General features: G+C 44.0%; 1 protein-coding gene across 3 annotated transcripts in view; it reads left to right on the top strand.

The window, feature by feature from the left end:
* The window catches only part of RGMB (repulsive guidance molecule BMP co-receptor b), a 107,282-nt gene that overhangs the window by 38,759 nt on the left and 50,667 nt on the right, over nucleotides 1–17,856 (top strand). Inside the window, exon 3 of one of the 3 annotated variants that reach the window (XM_073624562.1) lies at nucleotides 4,917–5,107. The exons of 1 other annotated variant lie outside the window; for it this stretch is intronic. In XM_073624562.1, coding sequence (XP_073480663.1) covers nucleotides 4,917–5,107 — 191 coding nt within the window. Of the gene's footprint in view, nucleotides 1–4,768; nucleotides 5,108–17,856 lie in introns of those variants that run through there. One more of the 3 variants, XM_073624563.1, reaches the window with a different exon arrangement.

The raw sequence follows: 17,856 nt of genomic DNA on the forward strand, positions 1-17,856 counted from the left end.
CATGGGCAATATAAAAGTAAAGCTTTCTTGAGAGAAGCATGGAGGCTGCTATTGCTGACGTCTGTCTCACTCTGCAAATGTTAGTTGTTTGGTTGTCATGCTTCAGTGCTTGGAGTCGTTGTCCTGGAACAACTATGCAGATAAGGACTTGTGATTTGTACAGTACAGGGGCCTGGCTACCATGCTAAGCCTTATTCTTCAATTCCTTGAGTCATTGTCCTGGAACATGGATGCAGATAAAGGTTTTCCACATTTCCCTGACTATCCTGATCTGTATCCTAATTCCAGGTCAGTGATTCAGAAAGTACTGTAGGCATTGCATTGGCTTAAAGTGTTACTAAACCCACAAAGAAAAATCAGTGTGTATATGCAGTAAAGCATGCTTGTTATACTCACTGTGGAACCTAAGGGGTACTCTGATCCTTCCCCTCTTCCACAGTCCCCAATCCATCTGCTGATAGTGCAGAGCCTTGGGGATACCCTGCACATGCTCAGTTTGGTGTGTGTTGCTAGAAGGTTTCTTTTTGAGGGGGTGGGCATGTTATCTGCACAGAGCCAATCAGCACTATCCAGACAGAAACTCAGGAGTCATGCAGCCTCAAAGGATGGTCAGAGGAGAATGAAAACTCCTCCTATATGCATTAACCAGTGCTTGGTCGGACACTGATAGAAGTCACAAGACTGCTATATACTGCTGATGAGAAAAGGTATTTAGCAGGTTATATTTAGTAAAACTATTGCATTTCCATGTTTTGTGTACTGTGGGAGACCAGATATAGTGAATACAGGGTCCTGGGTTTCGTAACATTTTATAGCCCAACCCCAGAAAACCTTAAAACCCTCCCGTACTGTAAGGCTGTGCCCGCACTGCAAGGTTAACCACTTGTTTCTGTCTAGGGGACGGTAAAAGCACCCTACTTACCCGATCCTCCGATTTTGAGGCAGACAGAGCTCCTCTATGCTCCGGTGGTAGATTGTCTCTAGGCATCCTCACATCCGATACAAGGCTAGGGTCCCTGTGGTGGTCTTGATGACCACCGGAGTGCAGACTATGGGGACCAGTCTAGCAATTCAGTGGAGCCTGCAAGTACAGATGATTGTGTAAACAGTGCTTTTCCGAATCCCCTAAAAATCCCACAGAAATGTGCAGTTAAATTGGGCCAGTTCAGCAGGGAGCAGCCACATTTTCATCCATGTATAGACAGGCTGGTTGAACAGAGGTCGATCTACCGATTGACTTCTGTACAACTAATCTGTTGGACATAGGTGTGCGCAGCCCATTTCATTAGGGTGTGTACCCCAAAGCTCCAACACATATGCGTTTGACATATTTACCGGCCTCTTCCCCACTCTCCATCCTGAAACAATGGGAGGAAGGGGGAGCCAGGGAGCACACAGGGGGGCCCGGACAACAAAAAGAAGAGTAACAGGGACAGGAGGGGTGGTGGGGGTGGCATATATTGGTACCGATCCCCTGTATTTTCTTCCTCCTGTGGCAGCTGAATGTCGACGGGAGGGAGAGGAGGAGAAGCCTACTTTCAGCTGCTGCAGGAGGAAAATACAGATCGGTTCCACTAAATTTCACCCCCACCACTTTTCCTGTCCAGTTTGAGGGTCAGCAAAGAAGGATTGCATTTTACCTGTCACCTGCTCGCCATTGACGGGTTGCCAACTGCAGGATTAGGGTGTGCCCAGGCACACCTGGCACACCCCTTGTGCACGCCTATGCTGTTGGAAAATTTTCACGCGATCAGCACCGCCGGCTATAGCCGGCAGCGCTGATCAGTGTATCCCTGCTGTCAGAACACAATAGCTCCATGAGAGTGATTCCTCCATCCATATTGAATGTGTGGATGGGGAAATCGGGTCATTTGTTTTGTTTTTCGTTTAACCTGCAGGTTGAATGAAAAAAAAAATGACTAATGTATGGGCTGCCTAATCTTGTAATGTACAGGCAGCTCCACTGCAAGTTTTATTTTTCCTGGAGTTCAGCTTTAATGGCCAGTCAACTAGCATTTTCAGAGGGGGGAAAGTAGAAGGGTCCCTCATTCAAACGTTATTAGTTCTGTCACAAAAACTGATTTCAAAAAATGCCTGAAAACTGAATCAGGTTATACATCCATCTTCAGGTCAGTATAGTTGAGTTTTCGACTCATCATCATGCCAGCTTGGGTTTACAGCACGCAGGGCATGGTGGTGCTTACATGAGGTTGTTCCTACGCCAGTAAGGACCAGCAAAGCCAGACAAGAAAATGACTTCATGGGACCCATCAGAAGATTTCCAGAACCCTGCCACCGGACCATGTATTGCATTCAATCTCTTCCCATATGATTATATAGTGTGTGTATTTTATACATGTTATTTACTTGGACAGTCTTGGATGTGATGAAAGCAGCCCTAGCAGACTCAGAGTTGTCCCTTAAGTGAAACTGTATAGTTTCCCCCTATGCCCCTCTCCTGGCAGCTACATAAAAGATATTATAGGGAGGTGATGAATGGAAGGAGGAGCTGGGCCAGCACAGACAGTAACGAAACACTCCCAAAAAAGAGGCATGTAAAGAGGGCATGGGCTGTTCCAGGAATCGACCCTTCCTGCAAATTCAGATTCTCTAGCAAGTTCAATGGAACATTACAAGTGAATGGTAATCTATGGAGAAGAAAAACACTGCTAGTAAGCATCTACAATACTTGATTTGTCTGTGCTTTTACCTGCTTTTTAATAACAGAGTCTTTTTGCTGTATGTAGAAAGTGAAGTGTTCCTTTTCTCTATAGCAAAGACAATGGGTAGATTTACTAAAGGCAAAATGATTTAATGATGTTTAAAAGTGCATTTGCGCCAGAGCTTAGTAAATGAGGAAAGCTTCACTTTGCAAAGAATACCCAATCACATGCAAGGAAAATTTTAAAAAAACAGCATTTCTGCTTTCATATGATTGGATGATGTTAGTCAGCAGAACTTCCCCTCATTTAGTAAGCTATGGAGCAACTGTGCTTGCAAAGTCTATGTGCCTTTAGTAAATCTACCCTAATGAGTATTTCACTTCCTGAATGCTGAATTGGGTAAAAAAAAAAAAAAAAAAACTGCAATGATTTTGGGTGCACCAGCATCACAGCATGTCAGCATACCTCCCAACTTTTTAAGATGGGGAATGGGGGTCACCTATTAACAAAAATATGTATGCATGGGACACACCCCCTGCCACGCCCCCTTAAAGGAGAATTCTATTTAAAAAATTATTAGTTAAACCGACAAGTGCTTTTTTTTCCACTACTATTCCTTTAAATTGTTTTTTTGAAATTTACAAATGCAGCAATGTAGAAATTGGATGAAAGGAAACACTTTTTGAAAGATAAATAGTGCATTTTACTGTATATACAACTATATAGATCAAATCAAAACAAGGTTCCACATCAGGGACAGTTGGGAGCTAAGTGTCAGGGAGATCTGCTAGCTCTATCACTATCTGGACATACACTCTACAATCTGATTGTACAATCTCCTTCACATGGGCCAGTAGGGGGTGTTAAAATCAAAAAATTGAAGCTCAGTTTTACCCCCCACCACCACCTACAGAAGGGCATGCAGCAGTTCAGGGCTGTACACATGACACATGCTGTGACAGCGGTGCTTTGCAGCCAAGGCAGAAATTAAACAGCATGGTGCACTTGATGGGAGGCACCGCCATCTAACACGACCCATTTAAGTGTATGGGTGAGCACGGCAACCAGATCCAATGCATAGGGTTGTGGTGCTGCATTTATAGAGTTAAAACAGGTGGTAAGGAGGCGACATATTGCCAAATGCAAATCCACTGCAGATCACTTTTCAGAGGGGGGAAAAGGGCTGATGTACATACGAACAAGCCCTAAGCCTGGGCTCATATATGTGCGGCGTGTTTGTATGCACATGTCGCCGGTACAGAAGCCTGTTCATTTCACCATAGAAACGCGTGGAAAGAAGTCGCTGTTTTTTTTTTTTAAATCATGCTGCTCCGAGCTGCATGAGGCCACAGCAACATGTGATTTGGCGTGTACAAAAATACGCTGTGTTTGCCAGTGCATGGGGGTGCCATTAAGAATTATTGGCACCACTTTATGTCTGCTAAAGAGCAGTGCGCTTTGTCTGCAGAATTTAGTGAGTGTTCCTGACCTGCACATGTGTGAACTTAGCCTTAGATATCTGTTATATATATAATATTATATATAAGATATATGTAGGGTTGTATAGCCAAAACTATACAACTGTCCATTGAAATGACATCCAATCAGGCAGGCCCCTGCACTCCATAGAGGATGGAGATCGACCAATCAGATTGTATAGTGCGGTACACATTCTGACAGCCAGGACAACTTGTATCCAATCAGAGGGAAGTCCCCGCCCTCTGTTCCCTCTTCTGTGTATTAGTGACAAGAGGCCCAGGAATGTTAGATGGGGGAGTGGGCGTTTCCTAAATATCATCAACCACGCCCATTCTGCTTATCTTCGCCAATCACGGGGTACGGCTTCTAAAGTTCGCCTTGCAATTTGGAAGTGTGTAATGTAAAAGAAATCCCGGGAGGGAGAGATGTCCGGGCCGTCTACTTCTCCATAGATACATTCCACTGAGCGCCCAGCCCGGGACCCCACACGGCCAGTCACAGGAGAGGGAGAGGGGGCGGGAATGAGGGCGGGGCCTGGACGGCGCTGGCTGTCAATGGGGTGGAGGGAGCGGTGCGGATCTCCGGGATCCGCCCAATGAGCGGCAGCCCCCTCCCCTTCTGTCCCGCCCCTTCTCCTCTCCCGGTCCCCCTCCGGCACACACAGTGTGATGTGAGCTGTGTCCGGGATGTGTGCTCCGTCTAACCGTCTCTGTGTTCTCTCTTCTCCCGATCTCCGCCCCGGACTCTCCGCCTCCTGAAAACTTTCTCCGCCAGGAAGAGAAGGAAGCGAGCCGTGCAGTGCCAGCCTGCTCCCGCTCCGCAGCCCCACCGCCCGGCATCGCGACCTGAATGGACGGGTATGGGGAGAAGGGCCGCACTCTCCTACCCCGGGGCTGATCGCCGCGGTACGCCGGGACCCCTCCACCTCCTCCCGCTACTGATACTGGCCCTCTGGGGGCACACAGGTGAGACCGGCCCGTGTGTGTCTGTCTGTCTGTGCGTGTGTGTGTCCGTGTGTCCGACCGATCACCCCCGATCATCTCCTCCATACACCGGGCGATCATCTCCTCCATACACCGGGCGATCATCTCCTCCATACACCGGGCGATCATCTCCTCCATACACCGGGCGATCATCTCCTCCATACACCGGGCGATCATCTCCTCCATACACCGGGCGATCATCTCCTCCATACACCGGGCGATCATCTCCTCCATACACCGGGCGATCATCTCCTCCATACACCGGGCGATCATCTCCTCCACACACCGGGCGATCATCACCCTCCACGCACCGGGCGATCATCTCCCTCCACGCACGGGGCGATCATCTCCTCCATACACCGGGCGATCATCACCCTCCACGCACCGGGCGATCATCACCCTCCACGCACCGGGCGATCATCACCCTCCACGCACCGGGCGATCATCACCCTCCACGCACCGGGCGATCATCTCCCTCCACGCACAGGGCGATCATCTCCCTCCACGCACAGGGCGATCATCTCCCTCCACGCACAGGGCGATCATCTCCCTCCACGCACCGGGCGATCATCTCCCTCCACGCACAGGGCGATCATCTCCCTCCACGCACAGGGCGATCATCTCCCTCCACGCACCGGGCGATCATCTCCCTCCACGCACCGGGCGATCATCTCCCTCCACGCACCGGGCGATCATCTCCCTCCACGCACCGGGCGATCATCAATGATCATTTGGCAGCTGTAGTCCCTGATTGTACGGTGTGTGCTCAGCTTCATATAAACTATGGTGGGTTGGATGATTGGAGTCATGGGATGTTACTGGTGACAGATGTTTAGAATGATGGCACCTATGACCCCAAATTGTATGGTGTGTGCTCAGTTCAATGGTTGGATTCATCATGGGTTGTCTCTGGTTTTAGTATTTGCGGGGTGTCTCTGTCTCTGGTTTTAGGGGGGGTGGTCTTTGGTTTTAGTGTTGGGGGGTGGTCTTTGGTTTTAGTGTGGGGGGGTGGTCTTTGGTTTTAGTGTGGGGGGGTGGTCTTTGGTTTTAGTGTTGGGGGGGTGGTCTTTGGTTTTAGTGTGGGGGGGTGGTCTTTGGTTTTAGTGTTGGGGGTGGTCCTTGGTTTTAGTGTTGGGGGGTGGTCATTGGTTTTAGTGTTGGGGGGTGGTCTTTGGTTTTAGTGTTGGGGGGTGGTCTTTGGTTTTAGTGTTGGGGGGGTGGTCTTTGGTTTTAGTGTTGGGGGGTGGTCTTTGGTTTTAGTGTTGGGGGGGTGGTCTTTGGTTTTAGTGTTGGGGGGTGGTCTTTGGTTTTAGTGTGGGGGGGTGGTCTTTGGTTTTAGTGTTGGGGGTGGTCCTTGGTTTTAGTGTTGGGGGGTGGTCATTGGTTTTAGTGTTGGGGGGTGGTCTTTGGTTTTAGTGTTGGGGGGTGGTCCTTGGTTTTAGTGTTGGGGGGTGGTCCTTGGTTTTAGTGTTGGGGGGGTGGTCTCTGGTTTTAGTATTGGGGGGTGGTCCTTGGTTTTAGTGTTGGGGGTGGTCTTTGGTTTTAGTGTTGGGGGGTGGTCTTTGGTTTTAGTGTTGGGGGGTGGTCCTTGGTTTTAGTGTTGGGGGGTGGTCCTTGGTTTTAGTGTTGGGGGGTGGTCCTTGGTTTTAGTGTTGGGGGGGTGGTCCTTGGTTTTAGTGTTGGGGGGGTGGTCCTTGGTTTTAGTGTTGGGGGGGTGGTCTCTGGTTTTAGTATTGGGGGGTGGTCCTTGGTTTTAGTGTTGGGGGTGGTCTCTGGTTTTAGTGTTGGGGGGTGGTCTTTGATTCTAATGTTGGGGGGGTGGTCTCTGGTTTTAGTGTTGGGGGGTGGTCTTTGGTTTTAGTGTTGGGGGGTGGTCTTTGGTTTTAGTGTTGGGGGGGTGGTCCTTGGTTTTAGTGTTGGGGGGTGGTCTCTGGTTTTAGTATTGGGGGGTGGTCTCTGGTTTTAGTGTTGGGGGGTGGTCTTTGATTCTAATGTTGGGGGGGTGGTCTCTGGTTTTAGTGTTAAAGGGGGTGGTCTTTGGTTTTAGTGTTGGGGGGCGGTCTTTGGTTTTAGTGTTGGGGGGTGGTCTTTGGTTTTAGTGTTGGGGGGGGTGGTCTCTGGTTTTGTCAGTCTGTTCTGTAACCCATACTTGTGTGTTGTAGTAGATGGGATTAGCTGAGAGTAAGAGATTTGTATCTCCTGGCAGATCTGGGCTGTATGAAGATCTGTTCTGAGGACTACAGTATGGGGACAATGGTTGTGGACTTTCTGTCCCGGGTGACATGAGAGCCTCCTCTGCCCCTTGGAGCTGAGGACCTGGCAGCAGTATGGTGACGGTTCCCCCACACCCCTTTTTGGGCTTAGTAGCGGTTACATGCCGGATCCAGGAGTCCATATGCTAGCACTTATTCCAGGCCTTTATTGACATTTTCCCCTTTTATCCTAATTATTTATTGATAAAACGCCAGCATCTTCCACAGCTGTGAACAGTATGCTGGGCTGTGCAGACTAAGTGACCGAGGAGGAATTTCACCTAATGCAACTTTACAGAGAACAGAACGCCTTACATAAGGCGGCCTGTGTATTAGCGTATGATTATATTTATTATACACATTCTGTATTTTATTACTTTTTTAGAAGTCAAATAGTTTTGCGGTATGATAAGCTTAGACCTTTGAGCTTATCTCCACTGGCGGTTTTGCCATCACTGAAATGTCCTTAAACTGCCTAGTACAACCGCGGCAGTGCAGTTGATAGGCCCGGTACCCAGAGAAGCGGCATGTCAAAAAACCAACAAAGCAGCATTTTAGTCCCCAATTCTAGAGGTGAGTGGTTATCAGGAGATCTGGGAGCATTTTTTACAAGTAAGCACTTTTTAAAAAGTATTTTGCAAGTATGGTTGCACATGGAAGCAAACTTAGGGCATCTTTGTATTGGGGGAGAAGAGTAGTACAGTTGTTAAGGTGAAAAAACACACAGAAGTGCTTCTGTTCCAAGTTTATTGACACTTCAATTAAAGTCTGTGGGGCCAAAAACAAATCTCATGCATCATTTTGTGCTTCAAGTGACTGAGCGTAGGGATTTTGAACATCTACAATAGAACACAATTGGATTCTTGAGTGTTGTCATGCGTAGGGAAATGTGCAAAAACGCACAGCAAAATGCTTGGGGGGTGAATGGGGTTCAGGAGCTGCAACCTTCCAAGTTCCCAACCCAAGGGTGGTCACACACCTTCAAATAATGTCTGATTACGCTTAAAAACAAAAAATAATAAAGTGCTATTGTGAGCGTTGAATATGGTAACGCCAGTAGAGATGGGCTCCATATCAGAAAACGGGACCCTAACATTATACATGCATACACATAGAGATACTTCCAGTACGTCGTTAATGAAAGTTTTATTATCCTTGTGTAGAGAAGATGTTTGGAACAATGTTCTTCCAGTGTCTCTGCTGGCTGTGGTACTAGTGGTCCTTTTTGTGGTTGATGGATGTAAAGTTTGCTTTTCACAGAGATGCAGTGATCACCCTTTGGATGTGGAGGGCTTTGTACATAAAGATACCAGCAATGGTTGTGCTGTCTGAGCACCTGTATATCCTTTGTATGTCAGGAGAGGTGTGGATGTCGGCTGGCGCAGCTGGTGGCTGCTCTCTAATGGGATGTGCTCAGTCTTTTCCCCAAGGTGCCAAGGCTCTGCCTTTCCTCTATGATGCTTTTTCATGACTATACTCGGGAGGATTCTTGATGGCTCAGAAAATCATTTGGAAAGTTGGATAACCAACATCAACCAGTCAGATGTCGTATTTACAGATTTAAATCAGATAAAGTGACATCCCATTGTGGTGGGTTCTGTTCATGTACGGCTTTATCAAAGAAGCCTGCCAATGCTTTTATTTCACTTGCAGATAAATGAATGCTACAATATCTGTGTGATATAGTTCTTATTGACACTACTTGTGCATTGTAACCTGCAAAGGCGAGGTGAATGAGCACTATCATGAAGAGATGCACTGTTATTGTGAAAGCATTCTTATCTTAGGAGCCACCATCAAGGCTCATTTACCATAACTCCTATTCCTTGTTGGCATTGCAAAGTGTGTGTGTAAAATATAATATATATTATATAATTTGTGTATAAATGTTTTGTCTAGACCAGCCTTTCTAGCCTTTCTCAAACTTTTTACAACGGGGAAATCCTTAAGTTTTTTTTGTTTTTTTTTCGGGTTTTGGGGAACCCCAAACTAATTTATTGGGTGTCAGTGGGAAAATGACTATTAGGTTGGGGTTTAGTGGGAAGAATGTCTTACGCTGGTGGCCATTGGGAAGATTGGCCCCCTCACATTGTTGGCCAATGGGAAGATCGGCCCCCTCAAGTTGGTGGTCAAAATCTCGCCTTTACAGAGCCAAAAAGACCATTGGTGCCATGCAGCTGGCTGTGCCAAGTTTCGTTGTCCCCAGAACTATTCAGGCACCATCAAATAGGAGGTCAATCAGCCACAGTTCAAGGAACCCCCAACAACTTCTGGTGTACCCTCCTGATGGTGGGCAGAGCGGTCCCCTCCCTTAGGTGGCCAGTGGGCAGAGCCCTCACGGTGGTGGTGGTCAAAATCTCACCTTTACAGACAGCCAAAAAGACCATTGCTGCCATACAGTTGACTGTGCCAAGTTCTGATGGCCCCAGAACTATTCAAGCACCATCAAAGGTGAGGTCAATCAGCCACAGTTCAAGGAACCCCTAACAACCTCTGGAGGACCCTAGTTGGGAAAGGCCGGTTTAAATGTAGCACAAAGATCTGTGTAGTCATTTGCAGAGTCAGGATATGATTGATAGTGGAATATAAAGCTGAAAGCCCATTTTCTTTTTTTTTTTTTTTTTCTTTATTTGCTTTTTAACTGATTGCATTTTGTGCTGCAGGCGTGAACGAGTTAAGTATCCCCTCTTAGGTATACGGTGTGTAATGATCCAGATGTCTTTTTTTTTTTTTTTTTCCCCCTCAATTCCTTTCCTGGTGTTTGCTAGGAGTCAGGCTGAGATCAGGTTTCCAGCTTCTACAAGGAGAAAGGGGAGCCTTGTGCTGATTCTGCTCTGGATGGGAGTCAGAAAGAATTTAACCCCTGCAAGAGATTTCCTCTGAAAGACCAATCTGACATTCCCTTATCAAGTGACAGCTAATTCTTCTATTAATATATCCTAATTCTATATGCTGCATGGAGAGCGGCACAGTCCGTCCCCTGTACATGGAGTGTTCCCGTTCTGTTTATATCTAAAGTTCTGAAGCTAATTATGGTTGTAATTGTAACAACTGATGTGTGCAATGATATGTGGTTTGCAGCAGCCATTCAGCAGAAGCAGATAGGATTACATCTGGGAATCTACAGTACTTCCTCCCCTCTGGTTGGGAACAGTTAAGTTCAGAGGTTTGAATTGCCTGCTAGACTTTCTGAGACGTTCAGGGTCCACATATGTGATTTGACCTTTGCATAACGTCCTAATATTTGTGGCTTGTGACTAATTTGAACAGTTTGTATGGGGTGGATGGCTGAGAGGTGCTTTTGTTCAAGATCATTACCTTGAATAATTCCTGCAGCGATTAACTGGGAAAAGGTTGGGGCAGGCTAATCTAAATCTGATCAACAAAGCCTGATTATCTATTAAATGTTTACATCTGGATTTCTATCAGCAAGTTATTAAGTAACCACATTTACTGGTCAAGAGCTTTACAGCGGAGTAGTTCAAGGTTACTGCCAGCATATACATTCATAGATTTTATTTTTTTTTTTTTTTAAAGACCATCTTTAATATATAATATATTCTATTGACTTTTAAAACACAATTATGAATGATGCGAGGGAAAAAAATATACATTTTTCTTTTATATTATAATATATACATTTTTCTTTTTTATTATAATATATACATTTTTCTTTTTTTATTGTATAAGTTCAAAAATGTTTAAAAGATGTATTTTTTTTTTTTTTTTTTTTAAGAGGTGCACCAAAATGAAATTGTTGGTACTGAAAATGCAGGATGCACTTGGCCGAAAACGACTGACAGTTTTTAAAAAAATATATAATACAATTATATATTACTAAAGCTCTTATATGGACCTAATTGCTAATGTGAAAAACTAGTTCAGCTGCAGCTATTTAAATGTGCTCTGTTGCCACATACAGAATAATGAGATAAAAAAATATATTAATGGCGCGCTTAATAAATGTCGCACAGTAATTCCAAAAATGCACTCAAAAAACAATTACTAGTGCTCCCTCCTCTGTGAACAGAGATCCAATCCAAATATATAAGGTTATAATAATCATAAATATACAAACAATAATATCATACATATAATGAGAAATATGTGTAGAAAGTTCCAATAGAGATGAACCACCACCTGGAAGAAAGATTCCCAATCACCCTCAAGTAGTAAATAAATCAAAACCTGAGTCAAAATAATAGTCTCCAGAACATGGATCCCCACTCTGATGAGCTTATGTGGTTCAAGTGGTCTGTTTTACCCGCGACTGATGATTTCTAAAAAGTTGCTCTCAGAAATAAAAACACATCATGCGTCACAGGTCACATGACTTTCTCAAGGGAAATAAAGCATTATAACTATAACCTCTTATTTCCCTTGAGAAAGTCATGTGACCTGTGACGCAACGCATCAGGATGAGTCAGTGACGTCACCTTCGGTGTTTCACTACACCAGACGTGATGATTTCTAAAAAGTTGCTCTCATAAATAAAAACGCATCATTGCACAAGATTGCTGTGTAATTCATAAACCCCCAATTGATGTAGGCTGTTCACTCACATTTGGTTGGGTTAAAAAATGCTCTTAAAACGATCAGTAGTGCACACAGCTTTCCTCCTCACTACACGTCCGGTGTAGTGAAACACTGAAGGTGACGTCACTGGCTCATCCTGACACGTTGCGTCACAGGTTACGTGACTTTCTCAAGGGAAATAAAAGGTTATAGTTATAATGTTTTATTTCTTTTGAGAAAGTCACGTGACCTGTGACGCATAATGTGTTTTTATTTCTGAGAGCAACTTTTTAGAAATCATCAGTCGCGGGTAAAACAGACCACTTGAACCACATAAGCTCATCAGAGTGGGGATCCATGTTCTGGAGACTATTATTTTGACTCAGGTTTTGATTTATTTACTATTTGAGGGTGATTGGGAATCTTTCCTCCAGGTGGTGGTTCATCTATATTTGAACTTTCTACACATATTTCTCATTATATGTATGATATTATTGTTTGTATATTTGGATTGTATCTCTGCTCACAGAGGAGGGAGCACTAGTAATTGTTTTTTGAGTGCATTTTTGGAATACTGTATTACTGTAAAATATATATATATGACGAAACGCATAGGGAGAAGTCGGAGATGTGTGAAGCGATGGTTGTATACCGGGACGTAGCGGCCATTTCGTGGGTTTGCAACGCTAAACGTTTCTATCATGCTATTATTTTATTCCTGCAAATGTGAGTGTATTCATGTGGTTCTTATTCCTTTAAACTTTTAATGGGATGTCTGCAGTATGAGGAGTCTTTCTTTTATGTCCATTGAGACTTCGGGTGCTGTGGTGGAGACTCTGGAGACTATCCCTGAGGCTGATTGCTGTCATAGCTGTTGTTTGGGTGATACTTTATGCGCTAATTATCCCATCAGAGGGTAAGAGGTAGTGTGTTCGGGTGTTGGTGATGGTCTCTATACTCTTATGACATAGGTGATTGCTAGAGCAGAAACCATATCTGGGTATTATATGGACTGTTATTATGGACACCCCTATCAAATCATTCCCCGCATCTATTACCTTTTGTACCACCACCCCCTCCCTTTAGAATGTAAGCTCTACAAGCAGGGCCCTCCTGTCCCTTCTGTATTGTACTGTACTGTAATTGTGCTGCCCCCCCCCCTACATTGTAAAGCGCTGCGTAAACTGTTGGCGCTATATAAATCATGTATAATAATAATGGACTTTAAATGCAACTAGCGCTGCACCATTTTTCTGATATTTGTTTATGTTGTTCCATGCATATTGTGTCAGCTGCTTATAATTAACCCTTTACATCTTTATATACCTATAGCGCAGCAGATTTAGTTTTTTTTGTGTTGTTGGCCATTATCGGCACCTTTAGTGCAAGAAAAATTAATCCCTCTTCTTCACACTGGTCCGTTGCGCTTCCGTTGTGTTAAAAATCTTGCTACATTATTGGTCAGTTAAAAAAAAAAAAAAAAATCACCGGAAACGCACCTCCCTGTTAAAATGCATTGAAAATGCAGCAAGAACGCATCAAAAATGTACCCGTGTTACATTTTTGATGTGGTTTTGGAGTCACATGACCTATGAAAAACACACGGTAAAATCGTGGTAAAATCACATGCTTTTTCGATACTGTTATTTCCACTTTTTTCTCTATCACCAAAATGCTGATAACCCTATTTTCGGCTGAAATTTCAGTGCATCTTCATTTTTTTATTTATTTTTTTTGTCCTATCTTTAGTATTAATCCCTAACTTTTGAACTACAGCCTGACAAACTCTAGTGCCTAGAGCGCTTGAAAGCAAAGCTATATGTCCGATTTCTAAAGCGATTTTTCAGTTGCGCGAGGAGTTAAATACTTGCAAATGATTATCAGTTCCGTCGCGTTGATTGTGATCGTTAACTGATTGTATGTTGTTGCAGCCGCTTGCAGTTGTTGCGCACTTTCATGGGTTTGTACTGTAGTAGAAATCAATCACAGACCATGGTGGCAAAGCAGGTTCATCCAACGGTAACAATAGAAGTTCATGGAGGGCGTTTGGATTGACTGATCACAGGCAGTTTCAGATTGTCCAACACTCACTTCGGAATGTTGTATGTAGTTTGGCCTTACAATTATATCTTGAAGCAATTTTTTTTTAAACTATTCATTATAGTTTTTGGTATAAAATTGATACATAGCTTCATGAGGATTTACATATTTTTGCAGACCACCATGGTTGGTGTAAGATGTCACATAGATGCATTTTATGTTTTTCCCAAAATCTATGTGCACCACAAGTAGATACTGAAAGGTTCTTGGCTTGGTTCAGCCTTTATATCTATTCTGCAAATAAATATAAAGTATTTTAAAAAAATATATATACATACATGCTCCAAGTGAAGTATGTTGTCCTTGTTTTTGAAGAAGGCAACCACTTTGTTCTTGGAATTATGCTAAGAGCAGAGGCTGCCATCCTCACCCCTTCACCAGATGCCTCTGAGCAGTGCAGAGGTTGGAAGCAGACTCCGGGCTTTCTCCATCCCAGCACAAGTCTGGCCCCGAAGGCAAATTGATTTGATTGATCTTCCAAGACCAGCGCTATGTTACAGTATAAAGCAAATGAGCAGCTCTGAGCCTCCCACGGTTCATTGCTTCATCCTTTGTTGGTGCTGTGACGTGTTTTACCAAACCTTAATGACTAAAAACAAATGTAACAGAATAACACATCAAACATTTCCTAGAGAGCCAGAACGCCAAGAAATAGAAAACATGTCAATTACTTTTTGACTCCTAGAAGGACAAAAGTAATGGTGGAACCCTTTGTTATGTTATAGAGAAGTGAGTTGGCTGATGGTAGCACACTACTTGCTTTGTTTTAGTTATCTCATGCAGCCTTTCTCAACCTTTTTACCCCCCCCCCCCCAAGAAACCCTTGAAATATTTTTCGGGTATCGGGGAACCCTTGACAAAACCAATGCATTGGGAAAAATGCCCCTTGCATTGATGGTGGGAAAAAGACCCCTCTCACTCATGATGAGAATGCCACCCTTCCAGGCAGATAAAAAGATCTTCTGGGGTCATGCCATTCGCTCTTTCAAGTAGCAATGACCCCAGGAATATGCAGGTACCATCAAATAGGAGGTCAAAGTGGAAACTTCCCTCTCTCAATCGACATTGATTATTTTTATAGGGGAGGAGGGGCTTTCTTAGCTAAGCACACCCTCTCCTGCCTGCATGCCTGAGCTAACGACAGGTGGATTCCAGGAAGTAAATGCTACATGAATCATCTGCCCTTACTCAAGATGGCCATGGTCAGAAATAGTAGGGGGTGTTTTTGCCACAAAATATAAAGCTTGGAGACATTAATTGACGTGCGAGTTTGCTTTGATTATTAAAAATGAATAAAAGAGCATTTTTGGTTTGTGGTGGTCAGGTGAAGCGTAGCTCCACTTCAAGGAACCCCTAGCAGCCTCTGGAAGAACCTTAGGGTTCCATGGAACCCTAGGTAAAGTGTTACTAAACCCACAACAGTAAAATCGGTCTGTATATGCAGTATAAGGGGTTAATCCTCTGCATTGTGTATTAAGGCTGTTCGACCCTGTCTTCTCTGTTTCTCCCCATCTCCTGATAGAACAGAGGCTAGGGGACAAACCGCACATGCTTAGTTTGGTGTGTAATGCTAGAGTGTGTTTTTTTTTTTTTTTTCTTGGGAGGGTGCATGTGATCAGCACAGGGCCAATGAGCACTATCCAGGTTCTCAACTCCTGTCCTCAGGACCCACTAACAGGCCAGATTTTATGTATTAACTTGGGGAGATGCAGACTAGAATAGTGCAATCATGTGAATGCAAACGCGGCATGTAAACACGACAATGATCCATACCACAAAGTGATGTCCTGGTCTGCTAACGTTGTTTTTTCTTGGCTAGTAGTTAAATCCCAAGTAGTCTAAATCGGCTAAATAAATACTATGTGGATCAAAACTAAAGGTTTACAATGTTTCTTTTTGTGTAACGGCCTCAGCCTGAGTAGAAAGCCTGTCCCCCTGTCCCCTGCCAGAATACTTTAGACAAGGACCCTTCCTCTCTACAGGCAGGGGTCTCTCTGCAGAGGTCCGCCACAGCCCCTACGATACAGCTAGTGCTCATCAAAAAGCACCATGTAAAGTTTTCCTGATTTCGGAGATATATTTCTGACCCACCTGGGGGTTGTCGGACCGTTGCAGTGACACCGGTGCTTCCACACAGACAGCTAATGGTTCCTCTCTACAGCATGCTGGCAGGGGACAGGCTTTTCTTCTTTTCTATGTTTGGAGACAAGACTAAAAGCCATTGCTTCCACAAAGGGTGATAACTAAACTATAGGGCAAGCTATGTTTTCCTTATCGAAGATGGATTGTGAATTTAAACTATTAGCCACGCCCAATGTGAGCCAAACTCTGGTATTTATTATTGCCAAGTATGATGTCATTTTCAGCACACCGAATTTGTCATTTGTGATGTTTTTAGGTATTTAAATAGGAACTGCAGTCTGCTCAAAATTGCCATTCTGAAGCTTCCCTCCAAACACTTTGCATATTATTGTATATATATATACTGCGATTCTTTACTATGCTGCAGAAATCTCCCTCCACTGAGTGTGGCTGCATCCATTTTAACTGTGGGCAGCTAAAGCTACTGCCTGTTCACTTCCTGGATTTACACAGAGACACCTCCAACTCTGCAGCTCTCAATCGCCCTCTTATGACTTATCCCCCCTCCCTTCCTGGCAAACTTCCACGAGAGAAAGAGCTGTGTATGATGTCATAAGCCTAGGCTAATGACCAGACAAACAGCAAGTGGGCCGTATAAAGGTATTTACTACAGAAAAAAAAAGTGTTATAGTATCCAAAAGTTTAAAACAACAAGGGCAGAAGATTTAATAGATGGAAAGATGAAAAAATGACTGAAGGTCCGCTGTAATATTTTAAAAGATTTAAAGATTTCAATAATGCCTATACGGTTCAAACCCAGCACAGAAGTGATTCCCCTAATTATTCTATCCCAATACTGATTAGAAAAACTAGAGAAAATAACTTAATTATTGGTCAGTGCATGCCCATCTAAAAGCTCTTTGTGTCGGGTAATGAGTGGTATTTATTTCACATTCATTGTGTTGACACTCTGCAGATGTCTAGCAAATGAAGCATTAACCTTCCTTCATGTAACCAAAGTGTGAATTATAAAGCCGTTCTGTGTTTACCATGGGTATGCCATTACGGAGTTTATTCTTTTAGAGAAGTGATAAGAATATAATGTGTTCTATACACTGAATGAGATTAGGAAAGTGTGATCGTATGTCTTTGGAGCAAGGTCCTTAGGGATTATCACTAGAAGTGGCAGAAATGATGTGCCATTTAAGCATGAATACTGGTTTGTGACCATAACAACCTTATAAAACTACACATCATCAGAGAGCAGACTCTCCCTGTGCCAAAAAGCTTGTCCCCTGTCAGCATTCTACAGAAAAAGACCCTTGCTGCTGTGTGGAAGCAGTGGTCTCTCTGCAGTTTCTGAGTAGGTATAGTTTATTTAAAGGACACTGCATACACTTTCCTTTTATACCATCAACATTGTAAAAGCAATACAAACAATAGTTATATTTGACAATCCAATATAAGCTTATGTGAAAAATCTGAAAAAAGTTCTACCAATCTGCTGGCCGTCTCTTTCCACAACTTCCTGGATTCCCTGCATGCTTTGCAGCTTCTCCTCTGCTGTTTACTTTCTATTTCTAAGGACTACATATCCCATGGTACCATGCTGCCTGCAAGCAATGATTTCTGTACTGATTTCGCCTTCTGAAACTCCTCCTCCTCAGCGTCTTTTGTAGTTCAGAAGGCAGGCTCTGTGAAATGTGACACAGCAGTGCCTACTACTCACAGGGCATAGTGAATGCATGTCACAGAATTCAAGGAGGTAATTGTGTGAGGATC

This window comes from Aquarana catesbeiana, linkage group LG01 (genome assembly GCF_042186555.1).
Source record: "Aquarana catesbeiana isolate 2022-GZ linkage group LG01, ASM4218655v1, whole genome shotgun sequence".
Classification (NCBI taxonomy): domain Eukaryota; kingdom Metazoa; phylum Chordata; class Amphibia; order Anura; family Ranidae; genus Aquarana; species Aquarana catesbeiana.